The sequence below is a fragment of the Chelmon rostratus genome, chromosome 17 (genome assembly GCF_017976325.1).
Source record: "Chelmon rostratus isolate fCheRos1 chromosome 17, fCheRos1.pri, whole genome shotgun sequence".
Classification (NCBI taxonomy): domain Eukaryota; kingdom Metazoa; phylum Chordata; class Actinopteri; order Chaetodontiformes; family Chaetodontidae; genus Chelmon; species Chelmon rostratus.
The window spans coordinates 1,630,267-1,648,245 of NC_055674.1; the positions used below are offsets into that span (position 1 = coordinate 1,630,267).

Genomic DNA, 17,979 nt, shown 5'->3' on the forward strand with positions numbered 1-17,979 from the left:
ACCTTTTGGCTGTTGCACATTTTCTCTGCAGCTCAGTCCTGAACATGTTCATCTGTTTCCTCAGCACTCTCTCTTCACTTCCCCTCGAGTTTTAACCTTGTAAAACATGAATTACAGCGACCTCAGAAGAGCTTCTCTGCAGTATTTGTCAAATATTATGTTGAATGTATTACAGGGAAGGGACAGACCAACTTTTAGCCAGAATTTTACTTAAATTTTTAGTTGAGGTAAAGGTGTAGGACTCAAATGCAAGAGGACAGCGGACAGTTAAAGTTTAGGATTACAGTCGGCGCTAATTAAACAGAAGAATCAGCAGACAGGCAGGACGGGGACAACAGGTGGACTGCAGGTAAAGACAGGCAGCAAAGGCTGGAGGAGACCGGCAACAAGCAACCTGGGACCTATTACAGAAGAGAAGAAGATCATCTGTGAACTCGATTCTTCAGTCGGGACTCGTCCTGTTTCGTCTGGTTGGAACGAACACAAGACTGCCTGCATCCTTGATTACAATTTAATATCAATGGCTGTCTCACTTCATGCGTCACTGGACAGCTAGCTTACTATAATGGACTAGAAAAGACGTTCAGTTTTAGCTCTGATGAGTTGGAGGCCTTAATTGAGTGGGTGGAGCAGAGGAAACCCCCCCATTTTGAGATGCTTTCTTCCCAATTATCAGCTCCTTAGAGAGAAGGTTTGTGTTGCCTTTTAATCTTTTAATAATATTCTTTTGTTCATGTTGTAATTCAGACCTAACGACAGTGGTGCTGCCATTTTTGGCTGTTATCTTGAATTTAGGATGCGGTCTATAGCGTCCTAACTCTTCAGGTAGGATGGATCTGTAATGGCTGAATGCAGCTAGTCAACGTCTTTCTGAAATACTAAAATCTTAAATGTCATTCTAAACTGAGATAATATTTCCGACTCAGGGAGTTTCTGTGATGAAGTCCTGACAGCTTGCCTCTGTTTATAAAGGGAGGATGATGAGGAAGTAACAGACAGCGGCGCGGGAAGGTGTCAGCAGGTCATCTCCAGAGAACAGGAAACCAGAGGGCACATGTGACATGACAGGTGGAGTGCTCCAATAATCGTCGGACATGCCCGCCATCACTTTGCCGGCAGCACACAACAAGGCCACGCAAGATTTAAGATGGCGCTCACTCGCCCTCTTCTGCTGACTCCACAGATACACTCCAGTGATGAATCCTGATAATTCAGTTAGGTACAGACAGATACTGGTCCTGGCAAACACACAATGAATGCAGGGGGGTGTGCACATTCATTTTTCATGTGCTCTCTCTGCCCCCGAAGAGTCGAGTTTTCAGGGTATTTGAACGTCACTTATGCTGCGTTCAAGTCATATTGGAGTTACCATAAATTCCGACTTGTAAACAGTGTTCATGTCAACATCCAAGTCAAACTGTCTCATATCGACCTTTATCTACCAGACACAGTTAACAGCAGGTCAACATCTGCTGTGTTTGACTGTTTACAACATGTACTGGTTTCAGTTCATCCAGAGTGAAAAGGAAAACATTTGCCAGGTCAAATATGCAAATTTGGATGGAGCCCGGTGTGCGAACTTCAATGATCCTCAGCATCCGTGAGACAAACAGAGTATCTTCATCTGTCGTTCGGAGGGGGTGTGGTGGTTCAGCCTGTGTGGTCGTGTTGGGGAGCTGGCGTTCAGGCTGGTTATGGATGGGCCTGCCTGCTGCCTGCGACGCCGCAGAGGCTGAGTTATGGCTCGTGTCGTGGCTGCTGATCTGTGACCTGCGGGGTCCCACCGAGCTCTGATCCGCTGTCTGAGTGTGCCAGAGAGTATGAAAGGAAAGCCAACATCATGCCGGCGACGCAGAATACTCTTTACGTTATTATTATACTAATACCACGTGAGAATGGTAAAAAGTGTGCAAAAGCCAGCAGCTTAAATTGCTGTATAAGGGGAAGTTCATTCACATGAAGGCGCTACGATCCTTCACTCACACACTGAGATTACCTGTACGTGACTCATATGACTCGTGAATTAAATGACACCTGAGAACAAATCCGTCCATATGATTGGTTGAGTGTTACTAGAGGTGACAAAGTCCTTCCTGGCAACAGAATAAAGTCCTGGCTCTCACAGAGGCCGTCGAACGCTGCTTTCAGTCGTCATTGGAGTGTTTTTATATTGCAGTATTTCTACTTTTACTGAAGTAAATGAGTTGAACACTTCATCAGGTGACATTCAGGAGTCACTGACCATGTCACTGTTGAGCCTGACGCGCTGTTAGCTTGTATTATCAGTATGACGCTCTGACACTAACGCTCGTTTTATCCTTTTCTCTCCTCGCCGTGCTTTCATTTCCATCCTCTTCTCCTCCTCATTAATCACCCCATCCTCTGTGCCGCTACACCTTCTCTCTCCCTCCTCTCCCTCCTCCTCTCTGCTTCATTCCCAGCTCATTTCACCTTGCGTTCTTCACCTCTTTTCCCTCTTTACATCCCTCTCTCCCTCTCCCCTTCGCCTCCCCCCTCTCTCCCCTCTCTCAGGTGAGAAGTGTCGGAGCTTCATTGATCTCGCCCCGGCGTCGGAGAGAGGTGAGTAATGACCGTCATTAGGCATCGCCGCCACTCCCTGCCGCTCCCACCTGTTCGCCAGGCCCAGGGAAAACCACGGCAGAACAAAAAAATATATCCACTCTGGTTTACTCACCTCTCTGCTCAGACTCAGAAGCTCCTGTGTTTAACACTATTCAGCCACATCTCTCAGCAGAGAAGAAGATGTGATTCTATTGTCACTGTTTGATTCTGGCTTTGATGATGTGAACACCTGAAGCAACCTGACTGGGCCGGCATACATGGGCGTGAACAGGTGAACAGGTGAGCAGGTGGGTGGAGCAGCTACTCTAAACATGGAAACATAAGTTTGTTGGGAGTCTGTTACAGTCCAGTTTCACGCCAAACCCTGTAATAGATCCGCCGATCCACTAGAGGGCAGCGTGTCCGTGTGACCGTCACACAGGAAGTTCGGTTCCTGCGTGAAACCAGCGTTGATTGTTTTAAGAAAGTAGAAGATTAATATTCCTGCTGCATTTTACTGCTGTAGATGTTTCAGGTTGAGCTCATTTGAACTACTTTATATCCTGTTGGCTGGTTTAATCTACAGCGATGCATCATATTCTATAAGATCATCATGTGTTTGTCCTGTGAGAACCTCGTATCTCAGAAAAACAGCCTGTTTTCAGCTCTGTGACGAAGCATTTCCAGCTGATCCAAGAGGCTTTTTAAACACTTTATTTAGCTGAAGAAGGACGAGAAGTTTCAAAAATTTTAATTTTTAAAACTAGTAACTGAAGCCGCCACATAAATGCAGCCGAGTTAAACGTAGAATATTTGCCTCTGAGCTTCAGTTTCCTGACTTGGTTAGTAAAAGACCACATTTTGGTTTAAACGTGTTCAGGTGAGGGGACCGTTGTTGCCATAGTTACAAAGATAAAGAAGTGTTTAGGTTTAGGGAACGATGTTGAATGATGAAACGAACCGTTGACTCCCATGTTAAAGCTCCTTCGATCCACCTCCACCTCGTCCCTCCGTGGACCGCCTGTGCTCCTGAGACAGGAGTCCTAATTTGTCCCGATGAAACGACTGCCGAGTGTTATTTGATCCGCATATTTACGTGTTTCCTGTAAGAAATGTTACACATTCATGGTGTTGCACTTGTTTGCACAAATGAAAAGCGGTACCAGAGTCTGAGACGGACCCCCGAATCCAGCCCGCTTTCGTGCCTGTTTCGTAAATGTTTCAGATGCTCTGAGACGATTCTACACGCTGTTCATTTGAAGCATCCCGAGGCCTTTGCTGTGATTATATTGATGGAGGAGGGAGTAGAAGGAAAGTGACGCGTATTAATTGATATCAAACAAGCTGCGTTTTTTTTCAGCGTGATGTCAGTTTTGATTTATGGGAGTTAGAGGAACTTGTACCCCAACGAAAATGAGGATGATGCCTTATCCAAATTCTCTAAACTTTTCACGCTGCACGTTGCCGTCGACGTTACATTGAACAGAACAGGAAGCGATTTGCTTCATCAGAGGAACGAGGTCTACCTTACAGCACAGTGTTTCACTGCCGTTTCAGGCTGATGGGATATTTATGTTACCTTCATGAATTAATTGATTTCCTCTCAGGAGGCTGTGTTGACCCTGCACAGCTGATATATGTCGAACTTGTTCTTAATCATAAAGGCAATTTACATTTTTCCTGCCATAACAATTCCATGCATTTTAATTTTCTAGGTATCGAAATACTTCCTAGGTTTGCTTTATCTCTGCTTTATTGTGTTTTTGACTTAATTCATAAAAAAAGCATTTTTTCTTTGGCCTATATTACATCTTCTCCTTACTATGATGCAAAACAGGGATCAATATATACTGCGTATTTACTGGATATACAAAATATTTCTATGTATTACTGAGAGGATATCTCAGCTGCCTCCTCCAGGTTCTAACTGCGGATAAGAGCAAGTTATTTCTAACAGCACATGGTGTTTATATCCTGCAGCTCATAAAAGGAATATTTGAGCGTCCAGAAGAAAGGGAATATTTTGGTGCATGTGGGCGTAGCCTCTAATTTGCTGTTTCATGCAGAGCAGGTAGTTAATAATGAAAGTTCTCTGATGGTTTCATCTGTTAATGCCATCTGGAGGAAGAGCAGGAGCGTTGTGCGGAGCAGTGGTGGATGATATGATGCATCGAGTGGGGCGACCTTGCGTCTCTCACACAAGGATACGATATGTTAATCTGCCTTTCTTTGAGCTCTACATGCTCTCTGCTGTGCTTTATAACAAGCAGCAGCTCCTGAGTCAGATTCAAGTTCGTTTTCGGTGAAAACTGAAACAGAAAAATCAAGTTTGATTAAAAGAAACCACTCAGAGAGCCGAGGTCAGAGCCTGGATTTTAGAAACACTGTGGTCCCCCGGCACATCCAGACCCACCTGAGAAGTACATGATTAGGCACCAACCAAAGTTTGTACAAGTTTCTTAGCATTCGAAATATTACTAAGACGCAGTTTGTATGTGTTAATGGAACTGTTTAAATACATTTGATCTCAGTCTTCACTGCCAGCTACTGTATTTAACCACAGACAGTTTTAATAGTGGACGGAGCTTCTAAAAGGGGAACCAATGCAGAAATGCCTTAAACCTGCATTCCTTCTAATGGCCAGCAGGGGGCAGCTCCACTGGTTTCAACTGTATGTAAGCTTATGAAAAAATGACCCCAATTCTCATTTGATTTATTACCACAGAAATCAGTTTCCTAATGAGTTTATGGTCTGAATCGCTACTTTTAAGTCTTCTTCAGCACAGCATGATATTCATTTTGTAATTTATCGTCTCATGTTGACTAAAAATAGATGACGAAGAAGGATGTGCTTCAGGGTGTGGCGGTCTTCTTTCTGTAGAACAGAACGAACTAACTGCCGACGTCACGTTGGTTCTGTCCAGTGTTTATTATGCAGTCTATGTATGTAACTCTGGTGGACGGTGCTATTTTAGTTTTATTTTTATTTGTTTAGTTTTTTGCCTATAACAAATCCAGTTTGAAACCTGCGTTAATTGGAAGTGGCGAACAAGCTGCCAACACAAAACTCAAAAATCAGTCGACTTTATTGTCAATTTCGCAGGTAAAAGTCCAATGTTTACTCGCCTTTTAGCTCAGGTTTGAAGAAGAAGAAGAAGAAGAAGAAGAAGAAGAAGAAGAAGAAGAAGAAGAAGAAGAATTTGATTTGAAGCTGACATGATTAGCTAATTAGTCAACAGATAATTAATCTATGACAGTGAAATATTCTCATTTTCTCTGTTTGGTATCTTAATTGAATCCATATTAGGTTTTGTTCACTTTTAAAGTCAATTATTTGATTGTTCTCAAAATGTATTTAAATAATAAATACTGACATACAGTAAATCATTAGTTACAGCCCTAATTTAATTCACTTGTAATTACCTCAGTGTATTAAAACTCTTTCTTCTGATTCAATTTTTTCACCAGATCAATTAATCAATAATCTTCTCATTGAGCTTCCCTGCGGCTCTACATCTTATTGAATCTGCTTCCGTCCGGGATGTGGACATTTTGAAACCCTGAGAGATGGTGACAAAAATGTAGATCTGTCAACATCATGCACCACACACACACACACACACACACACACACACACACGCTGAGTAATTAAAGATGTAATTATTTGAGATGAGTCTCAGTCCAATGAGCTCCTTCCTTCCTGTTATCAGTCCTGTTGGTTGAGTCGCTCAAACCCTGTTTTATTTACTGTCTTCAGTTTAATGAAGTCTCAGTCTGCTCCGTCTACTGATACATATTCAATAAGACAGGAACAGGGGAGAAAATTATTTTGGTCAATATTGTTGCATTGTGAGTTTCCCTTACAGGCATTTCATACCCCTGAAATTTGTTTCCATCGACTGGTTGGAAATTAAAGCTGCAGCTGGTGAGGAACACCGAGCCTTCGTGAAAAATCAGACCTAAGGCGGCAAAGATGTCAGTCATGCAGCTTCCAGGGTCCTGGGCTCAAATCTGGAACAGCATCCTCGCTCGTGTCATTCTGACTCTCAGATTCAGATTTAAATGCGCTTCACTGGAATGACTGTAATTAAAGCATTTCCTCAGCGTGTTGTAGACGGTTAACAGCCCTGCAAGAGGCTCTACTGTGAGGCTCTACTATGAAGCTGGTGCTATGAGCTAAATGCTAACATCAGCATGCTAGCATTCGGACATTAGGTGGCCGTCCATCCACCTGTTGCATGAGGTGTGCAGGTGTGAATGCAAAGGTGACCTCAGGTGGTTTATTATCAGGATAACGTGTCCAGACACAGATCCCAAACAGAAACGTCATGTTTTAACTGCATCGCCTTGTTGCACACTCTCTGCAATGTTATAGCACCCGGCTGGTGCATTAGCGCCACCTACTGCTTCTGTCAATTAACCAACTCCTATTATTCACATAACAGCTTTGTAAAGTCGAGTTTTCGTTTGCTGATTTTCTGAAAATTCGTTTAAAAGTTGTGCTACATGCGGGCTAACGACAATGCTAACATGCTGATGCTATAATGTTTACCATGATCTCAGTTTAGTGTGTCAGCATGCTACCGTTTGTGAATCAGCAACAACAACGTACTGGATGCAAGATCAGTCAGGGGTGGACAGGCAGACAGACAGACCCTCCACAGCGCCGCCCGTGTGGCTACAAGGAGAACAACATCCGGCTCAGTTTCCTCTCTGGGTGCCTCTGCAGGTCTGCAGCTGATCTGAGCAGCCGTCACCCTGATTCTGCACCTTGACATGGTGAAGTGGTTAGTGCTGATGCCTCCAGAGGTTTCTGCTCCTCTTCTCCCCCTCGCTCCTCTTCTCCCTCTCGCTCCTCCTCTCCCTCTCGCTCCTCTTCTCCTCCTCGCTCCTCCTCTCCCCCTTGCTCCTCTCCTGTCTCTCTTTTTCATCTTTCAGTGGTTTCTTCTCCTCTCAGTTTCAGATCCATCACTGTTTCCTCTGCTTTCATCAGGAAGTCTGTTTCACGCTGCATTCATGTCCCACGAGAGACCCTGTATATATGAGCTTTCTACTGGAAAACATTGTTAACTTATAGATTGTAAATACTGACTGCTGGCACCTGTAGTTTACAGCAAAATGCAGGAGCTAATTAGAAGCTGGCAGAGTGACTGCAGACATCTGATCAGCAGCAGTGAGTAAGAAAAGAACTGATCCATCACCAATGAATTTAGTCATATTCTTCACTTCTTTCACACTCAATAAGAAGAAGAGCATGAAAGCTTATTAGTGCAGGCAGAGAACGCGTTCCTGCTATTTTTATCCTGAAAGATGCACCTCTGTACGGCTATATTAGACAATCAGCGTGCTTTCCTTTGGGTCAGATGTTGCTGCTAACTCCCACTTCCATTTAACATGCTTTCAGTGTCAACCCTACAGACATCAGGTCATCTGCCGCTGGGCGTTAAAACACAAGCTGCACAAACCTCCGGACACTCCTGTCCCTACGTCATCTCTTTGCTTCTAATTACATTTTTGGCTGCACCGTTTTTCCTCCTTTAAAAAAAAAAGGCTACCATTATGCTCAGTTATTGCACTCGCCGTCTTCTGTAAAACACTTTGAATATAGAAATAAGGTTCCCTCGCTTTGCCCAGAGAGAAGTGTGACACAAAATTAGCCCCAATTTTGGCTGCTCGGGGATCCTGTAGCTCCCCCGAACTCCCTGATGTTCAAATTGAAAAGTCGGCCTGGAGGTTGTGCTTCCACGTCGGCGGCAGATAATCCTGTTTAATGCCGTGTTGTGAGCGTCGCCGATTCAAGAGGAGCTCCTGCCTTCTAGAAATTCTGAACGTGGAGAAAAAAAGAAGTTGTGGTGGTGAGAGTGGATCCCGGGGGCAGTTTTCGGCTGCGGGACGACGACTCCTCTCTGCTTCAAAAATGTTCACATTTCCAGAGCGTGAAGAAGTAGAGCGTTCATCACCCTGCAGAACGCCTCCTTCCTGTCGGTGTACAGCCCTGCGTGACCGGAGGCCATCAACGACACAATAAAAAGCCAATCAGCGTGTGTCAAGCAAGCAGGTGCAGCTATCAAACAACCCCCCCCCTCCTCCCGAGGACCAATCAGACACAAATATTTCACCTTGTTGCGAGCTCGGAGTGTCACGTCGTGCCCGTGGAGGAGAGATGGATCATCATCCTGCAGAGATTCATCAGAGGTTCAGCTCTAGTTTTTCTGGGTTACTGAACGCTGGACGAATGAAGACAGAATAACTGGAAGGACAATTCAGCGTCTCCACCCTCAGTTTGTGCCTGGAGGACAAAAATACCACAAAAATGGAAATTTAATGTCCACGTCCTTCTCTGCACGCGAGGAGACCCGGAGTGAAGGTCAACACTGAAGATATATCAGTTTAATGTCGATCACATCCCAGGTCAAACAGCAGTTTACGTTCTTTACAAGGACGCTTTTACTGTTTGTGCTTAATTTAAAGTATGTTTGACAATCAATCAGTATACTAATTCTGCAGTACTTACTGTGGTATTTCAAAGTAAAAATGTACTTTATTGTAAGTGTATGATAAATTGTACTTTTAAAAAGTTATACTGAATTACAAATATGTTTAATAGTACTAAAGTGTACTCATGAAAAGTAAACTTCTTTTCAAGTCCTCTGGAAAACACTATTAGCAGCTTAATTAAAATGTACTTAAATTTCACTTCATCTGAAGTATATTTTAGTATATTTCCAACACATTGGTGATATAATGTGATTTTACTGCAAGTGTGTTTTGAATGAATCCTGAATTTCACTGGTGGACGTCAGCGCACTTAAAGTTTCTAAAAAGCCAATTAAGCAACTTTTTACACTTCAAGTATTACTCAAGTATTACTCAAGGACTACTTGAGTAGACTTGTGTATACTTGAAGGTGAAAAAATAGCACAAAATGTTCTTGTGCACATTGTTCGGAAAGTGTGATTTAAGTGTTTCTTCCAGTTGGGGTGTCAAAGGCAAAAGCAGTTCAACTTCCATCCATTATCTATACACCGCTGAATCCTTTGCAGGGTCACGGGGGGGCTGGAGCCTATCCCAGCCGTCTCTCGAATGCAGGGGACACCCTGGGCAGGTCGCCAGCCTACCACAGGGCTACACATATAGACAATAATTTAGAATTATCAATTAACCTCAGCATGTTTTTGGACTGTGGGAGGAAGCCCAAGCCGGAGAACCCGGTGAAAACACAGGGAAGCACAGGGAGAACATGCAAACTCCACACAGAAAGATCCCAGGCGGGATTGAACCAGGGATCTTCTAGCTGTAAGGCGACGCTGCTAACCACCGAGCCACCGTGCAGCCTGCAGTTCAATACATACATACATAAATACAGAATGAAATTAAAATGCAAAAAACAAACCATCATGAAATGCTAGAAATAAACAGACGAGCAAAGAGTTTAAAAGGATTCAGAGTCAGAGTGAGTCTCATCCCGCGGGTGATAACTGACCTTCAACAGAAGACCTTAGAGGCCGCGAGGGTTCATATGAACAGCAGCCACAGGTGGGTTAGCACAGAGAAAGCAGGGATATCAGTGAGAGAGTGAGACTCGGTCTGATGTGTTCAGTGTTCTGCGTCTTTTTCAGCATCGAGTTGTGACAGAAATCCTCTGATTCAGCTGATTTTACGCTGCGAGCTTCCAGACTTTGTCACTGATTTGATGCGGCTGTTAAAGTCGAACCCTTCGTGAAAGAGTTTTGACTCGAAGAGTCGAGAGGAGCGCTGCCAATCAGCCGTTCCTCCTCTGCACCAGAGATGATTATGTCAGTTTTGTCTTGGGTTTAGCTGAAGGAAGGTCAGGCTCATCCAATCACTCCATGTTCCCTTCACATCGACTCACTGCTGACCTGCAGGTGCAGATTTCATCATCTTCATTTCATCTGCTGGCTTTTCTCTCTGAGCTTCAGCTGCTTTAGTCGTACCCCGACCTCAACACAACTTTGTGCTTCTTTCCGTGAACTTCAGTCAGTGTGCATGTCTGAGACAGCGACAGAGCTGAACGCAGTCAGAATAAGAGGAGCGCTGTCCCACGAGTCATTGCTGCATTCAGTTTGATGTATGTCCTCTTCTGGCGCCGGTCCCGGTCTTTGTGTGTCATCTGGATGACGGCAGCTGCTGCAGACAGACTCTTACTCCAGGTTTTCATTAGAGAACGTGTTCATTTTTAACGAAGCTGTGCTGCTGAATGTTCTGGTCAGTTCACACTGCGGCTATCCTTGCTGTGCAGCAGAGATCTCCATGTTTTCTCACCATGATCCCGTCCAAAGACACACAGAACAACTGAATAATGGCATTTAAAGCCAGAAGGGTCTGTGCCACATTTTATCATTTTATGGATCGTTAAGTTATGATTAGTTCTGTGTGTGTTTCCTCTGGTGTGTGTGTGTGTGTGTATAATTGGGTTGCGTGTTGCGTTTGCAGGTGTGTTGTGGTTGTCGGTGGTGTCGGAGGTGCTCTACATCCTGCTGCTGGTGGTCGGCTTCAGCCTGATGTGTCTCGAGCTTTTCCACTCCAGCAACGTCATCGACGGACTCAAGCTCAACGCCTTCGCCGCCGTCTTCACCGTGCTGTCCGGTAAGCTGGGTGATAAGACTTTCTTTTAAAACCTTTTCTTCTCCATGCACCCTGGAAGCAGGTGAAGTTGTAGACGTTTCGGTCTTGAACACACTGAGGCATGAACTCAGCAGCGGCAGCCACTCAGACGCCTCCAGAAGCACTGCGAGAGTAACGAGGTGGAGAGAGACTGATGCAGATTTGTGAGAGGTCGTCCAGGGTCAGAGGTTATCCCCTGGAAGCCTTCGCCGTGTTGGACGCCAGGGATTTTTCTCCCAACTCATGTTAAACCTCTTACACAAGAAGTTGGCCGTGTGTCGGCCACGCTGCTCGCTGCCCGCTGCTCGCTGCCCGCTGCTCGCCACCTCCTCTGGCTCCTCTGACGATGTTTCCAACAGACCAGGGCTTCAGTTTATGCTCATTTTTAGGTTCATGCTTTTATTCAGGGCATCTACTAGAACAGGTTTACAGGCTTGGTTGTTCAAAAAACACGTTCTTTTATTTTTATGTAACTCAGAGTTTAGGGATTATTTTGATGTCACAACAGCAGAAGGACTAATAATGACAGTTTTGGTGAGTTTTATTTTGTTTCTGTTAGTTTGAAGTGAGTTTTATTATTTTTTAAGTATCTGCAAGTTAAAATTACTGTTTTTCTAAATAGAGTTTGGTGGCGTTGTGCATGGGGATATAACTGGTAAACGAAAATGATCTTAACTCTTTAACAAAAAGAGAATATTTTCGTTAATGTTCATGATCCCTACAAGAATTACTTTGCTGCCATAGCAGCCTGTTTTGTGGCTGATGCACCATTTCCAAAACTTTTCATATGTATTCATCATTTGGACACCAAAAAAGGACCAGCCACCTACGTCACCTTTCTCCAGGTGACGCTAAACCCCATAAGACATCAGATGAGGAGGCAAATCTGACTGTGCAGCGAGCAGAAAGAGTTAGTTCCAGTGGATCTGTTTAAAAAGCAGCAAGACAAACTGGGCTGAGACGATTCATTAGCTCGTTTGAATAAAGAGGGAAGTCAGTAATTATCTGTTGATCATGCTGTGAGCAGCTGCCATCTCGCCTCATGCTTGCGTAGCATTTCACAGTCAAAGCAGTTGTTTGCAGCAGTTGATGATGAGTTGCTGTTTCTCCCAAACTGCAGTAAAACTGTCCGCTGTGGCTGTTTCCTCTCGCTCCGCCCCCTCCCTTGCAAATATTAAACAGGAAATGGCTCGTCTCGTCGTCTAGCCTCATTTACAACTCCTCTGCACATCCTCTGGCTCCTCCATGTTTTGCATGTGGAATGCTTTTATTGTGAAGGAGCAGCAGAAGGAAATGTAGGATTAGTGTTGGCAACAATTAAGACAGGTTATGCTGCTGTAAGAGCGCGAACATGAGAGAGTGAGGCTGATATCACAGTGATGAAATAACAAAGCATCACATCCTGCATGGCGGACTCCGCCACTGACAACACTGTAACACCAATAACGGCCTGTGCAGGAAAAACACCAACCATAGATTACAGATTCCAGCATGTTCTGGGTCCGCTACAGGATGTCCTACCAGGTGCACATGCCTGGAAAACCTTCAAAGAAAGGTGTTCAGGAGGCTCCTGAACAGCCTCACCTGGAGCAGTGACTCAGCTCCCTCCGGATGTCTGAGCTCCTCACGGTGGCTCTCAGGCTGAGCCCAGACCCCCTACAGAGGAAACTCATTTCCTGTATTCACAACCTCATTCTTTCCATCACTCTTCAAAGGCTGTGACCACAGGTGAGGGTTGGAATATAGACCAGCTGGTACATCAAAAGCTTAGCCCCTCTCCTCTTCACCACCACTGTCGGGTCTCTGCGCTCGATGACAATCAACATCTCATCATCGTTATCACCAAAAGTGATCAAATGTTGGTTTGGACATAAACATTTGTGACTGGTAGCATTTGATGCTACATCAGAATGTATACAGCCAGATATACAGCAAGGCAGAGGAAGGAACTTGTGCACTCAATAGTATGTGACACATACACAGACACACAGACACACACACACACACACACACACACACACACACACACACACACACACACACTCATTTCCTAGAAATCTCGGTCGTCAGGGTGTCAAGGTCAGGGAGGAATGTCGCTGTCGTTATGATGAACTGTAAATCTGGAGCAGCTGAGTTTTATTTACGGTGGAATGATGCTACACACACGCACACACACACACACGCACGCACACACACACACGCACACACACACGCACACACACACACACGCACACATCAATAACCTGAGTGAGACTGATTATAAACACAGACATGTGGCACTAACCCATCACACACACACACTCTCTCGCAGGTTGATGGGGTGCTTGTGATGTATAACCTCTGCATTAGCGTCGTTCTCTCTCATTGGCTCATTTACGTCGTGGCTTTTTGATTTGCTGTATGTTTTTGAGTGATTATATCCATATCTCTGATTGATTGGATGTCTCATAACGAGCATGTTAAATCAATTGGTGCAGCGTAATGACTAATTATAATAGTCACATGTGTTGTGATTTATGACTGATATTATGTTGAGATGTGATTTGCTGTTGTTTTGTTAATGCTAATTATTACGGCAGATTATCTTGTGCTCAGTGTCGTTACATAAGAACAAGAAAACATCCCGAGGATGCAGCTGCATCATCTTGGATCGGTGAATTTTGTGAGTTTTGAAAGTGAGCCTTAATAAATAAAACTAAGAGTCATCAGTCATGCTAGCAGCTCTGTGAGGCACATCAACATGCTAGCATGTGCACAACGACAACCATGTTGTTGCCTAGAAGATGTCATCTTTATGTTTTATATCGTGAACATTTTCTCTTTTTATTAGTGTTGGGAACAACTGCAGCTGACCCAGTTTCCCCTCAGGGATCAATAACATATTCTGAGTCTGATTATCATGCTCACCATCCTAGCTTAGCTTGTTAGCATGTTAACATTAGCGAATTAGCAGAAAACACACAGGAGGCCGACAGCTGAGGCTGAACGTGGTCAGCTTTGCAGGTAATACCAAAGTTATTACGATTCATCCCCTGGGAACTGTTTGTGTGTGCGTGTGTGTGCGTGTGTGTGTGTGTGTGTGTGTGTGTGTGTGTGTTTTGCAGGTCTTCTGGGCATGGTGGCCCACATGATGTACACTCAGGTGTTCCAGATCACAGTCAGTCTGGGTCCTGAAGACTGGAGGCCCCACAGCTGGGACTACGGGTGGTCCTTCTGGTCAGTCCACACACACGCACACACACACACACACACAGGCCTGTACTGAAGGACTGTTTGGGCTCTCTGCAGGCCGCGAGGGGGGGGGGGTTCTGGGATAATTAGCCAGACAACACACACCTTGACCTTCGCTGCTCTGTGCTCGGAGGTGAAGCTGTGCTGCAGCTGCTGTCTGAATTCACTTTGCTCATTTGTAGATGAAGGACGGAGAATCTCAGAGCTGATGAATCACACATGTGGGTAGCGTGTGTTTGGTTTTTAGAAAACCTCGTAATAATAGTGATGTCATTAGTGGTCATAAACCAAGAATGTGCGAGCCTCAAACAGAGCGAAATATCTGGAAGAAGAATGAGAGATTTCCTCTGTCAGTCAGTCAAGTGAAGGCCTCTCATTTAACGCCGCGAGGGAGTCGTTGAGGATTGTTAAAGTGGGATAAATTCAGCTGGGTCATTAACCTCTGCTGGAGCAGAAGGCCGGGAAGCTCCTTGAGGACGTCTGAAACGTGTGAATATGCTCTGCTTCGAGGATGGTGGACGAGCTCTACAAACTGACCGTAGCTTCATTTCAGCCTGATTTCTGTATAATGTGTTAAAACCAGGCAGCCTCACGGTGTGTGTTGTGTTCCTTTACACTCCAAAATCTACATTTAAAGGATAACTTTCGTTTTTTTACAACCTGGACTTTATTTGTAGCATTAAATACGCCCATTTACTCCCCCAGACAACTTTGGTGGCATTTGGAGTCGTTTTGAAGAAATTAGCCCCAGAGGAGCGGCGCGTATATCCGTATAATGCGAGTACTCAGGGCATCCATGCGCAGCCTCTATATAACGCATAATCTGCGGCGGTTACAACACGGCTGACTCTGCGGCGGTCGGCTAAAAATACGCAATAACGAACCATAGCTGTGCCAAACTACAGCTAAACTAGCCGACCGCCGCAGAGTCAGCCGTGTTGTGGCTGGCTGCTCGCAGCGGGTGGCGTTCGGTAATGACATCATCCACGTCAGAGGTAGTTGTCTAGAGACGCCGGATGTTGATAACATGCCACCACGGGCTCAGAGGGGAATAGCACCAGCATATCAGAACAAAATATTGGAATATGAACGAGTTTCGCCGCAGATTATGCGTTAATTTAATTTAATAATTTAATTTAATTTAATTAGCAGCTTCACAGGGACAGATTTTTATTTCGCTGTTTTGTGGGTTTGTTTGTTTGGTTGGTTTTTCTTTGTGCTCTTTGGGTAGATTGTTAATTAAATGCTTAAATAAAGAAAAAAAATCTAATTATATAATAATAGCATTTAATTATATTATCATTCCAGTATTTATATAATTAGAGTTGGTCCTTTAAACCCTCCACACAAACTGCCAAGAGAGCCCAAAATATATCATCATTTATTTACGCATTTTATTCTAGAATTGTTTCTGTAATTATCAATTGTAGGCTAATTCCTTAAAAATTTGCATAGTTGCACAAGCAAACTCTCTTAACTCCGTGGCCAACGACTAAATTGAACTTTAACACCTAAAAATTTCCACAACAAACATCAGCTCTGTCTTTTCTCTCTCATGTGCAGCATGTTGTGATCAGTTAAATTATTTTTGTACGTTTGGTGTGAAACCAGCTTGACACCAATGAACATGCTGCTTGTGAGGAATCCATGTCTGATATTCATTAAAGTTGGATTCACTTTAACGGAAAACAAACGTTCTCCAAAACAGCGTCGGAAGCTTTATTTACAGCCCAAGACAACAGCTGACATACTAATCAATTCTATAATTGATAGTCAATAATCAGTCAAACTGCATCACATTCGTAGAACTACAGAAATCAGCAGAGTGTCGTCGCCTGATGTTCATCTGTGTAACAGACGTTGTGGTGGTTTGTATTATTCTCTCCTGTTCTGGTACTTTATGATGTATTTTGTCATTTTATTGTGTTTATTGTGTTTTGCTGTGAACACTTTGAGTTTCCTCTGTGAGACAGTAACGGTTAAAATAGGAGCAGAGAGACAAACGTGACTGATGGCTGTGACTGATTTTAAATCAGGTCACATCAAATTAAACCATGGTTTGGTTTCCTGTTGTCTGAGATAAGAACTGATGGATTGCTTCAGTCATTTTTCTCGTCTCTCTTCGTGATTCACTCGGTCAGCATGTTTATGGGTCTTTGCTCGACGTTGTTCCTGGTGCATGGCGTTTGTCTCTGCACACAGGGACCGTTAGCTCACCCATCGGCTGCCTAATGTCGCACAATTTCCTTCAAAACGCTCCGAAACGCTCTCAGTTAGCACTGCACCAGCTATGTGCCTGCTAACATTAGCTGGAGCAGAGCCAGAGGCTGAAGAGCTCCGGGTGTCCACTGAATCACCACAGATGTTCCTCTGAGTGCTTTCAGTCCTTCGGGAAACTGTCCCCTTTCTCCATCTTTTCCTGCCTGCCACCAACAATGTCGGCCAGTCTGTCCTCTGTCCGTCCAACACTTTGGTCCAGAGGAAGATATCTCAACAACTACTGGCCACATTGCCATGAGCGTCCGTGTGATGCTCGTTAATAACCAGCAGTGACGTGTTCAACGGCCTTTGCAGGCTGTAGCATGTTGCTAACTGCAGCTTGTCACCTTCCCCATTCTCCAGAGCTCTGACCAGCGAGCTGCGCCTCCAGCTGGAGAAACAGCCGTTAATGAAGGAAAAATCTGAGACAAATTAGTGGAAATTTGCCTTTAATGGGGCTCACAAGTGAAAACAAACAGTACACAATTATGTTCCCCTGCAGATGATTCCTAATGATTTTGCTAGCTTCAGTTTCGCTACAAAAGAGCTAAATTGTTGGTGTCATGAGCCTCCAACATGTCTCTGTGTCTCCCTCCCACCAGCATGGCCTGGGGTTCCTTCACCTGCTGCATGGCCGCCTCCGTCACCACCCTCAACTCCTACACCAAGACGGTGATCGAGTTCAGACACAAGCGCAAGCTGTTCGAGCAGGGCCTGCGCGAGGAGCAGAACTACCTGGACCAGGAAGCGTTCCACTACTTCCGGGACCGCTCCCTCCAGTCCATCTCCAGCACCGTGGAGGTCTACCCCGGCCACGGCGGAACCAGAGCCGGGCTGGTCGTCGGGGGCCCGGGTCCCGGTCCGGGGCCGGGGCCGGGTCCGGGTCCTGGACGGGGCAAGATGAGAGCCATGTCAGCCTCCATAGACCTGGGGGAGAACACAGACTCGCTGGGGGAGGAGCAGTGCTGAGCCTTCTGCGGGAACGTGAGGGTCATGAGGGCGTGGCCACGTGAGGCGAACTGCTCCTTTAGGTCTGAACTGGCCTCAGATCAGCGATGAAAGCACAGCAGCCCTTATTTTCTGTTTGAGATGAGCGTCAGTGACGTGAATGTGACGGATTTGTTCTTTATATTTAACATGAAAAATCATAGAGCATGAAAACAGACTGAGACCTTTGACTCTGAGATCTGTCAATTAAGATTCTTCGTGGGGGGGGGGGGGGGGGTGTCCTCCAGTACATCTCAAGGTGCTATGTGTAGTATTTTAACATCGAAACATCAATGTGGGTCTATGTAACCTTTG

General features: G+C 44.9%; 1 protein-coding gene across 1 annotated transcript in view; it reads left to right on the plus strand.

Moving 5' to 3' along the window:
• Positions 1 to 17,646, plus strand: part of gsg1l (gsg1-like) — a 29,493-nt gene extending 11,847 nt beyond the window's left edge. Inside the window, exons 2-5 of the mRNA XM_041957491.1 lie at positions 2,533 to 2,580; positions 11,017 to 11,169; positions 14,292 to 14,403; positions 17,280 to 17,646. Of these exons, the coding sequence (XP_041813425.1) occupies positions 2,533 to 2,580; positions 11,017 to 11,169; positions 14,292 to 14,403; positions 17,280 to 17,646 (680 nt within the window). The remainder of the gene's footprint in view (positions 1 to 2,532; positions 2,581 to 11,016; positions 11,170 to 14,291; positions 14,404 to 17,279) is intronic.
• The last annotated feature ends 333 nt before the right edge of the window (positions 17,647 to 17,979 follow it).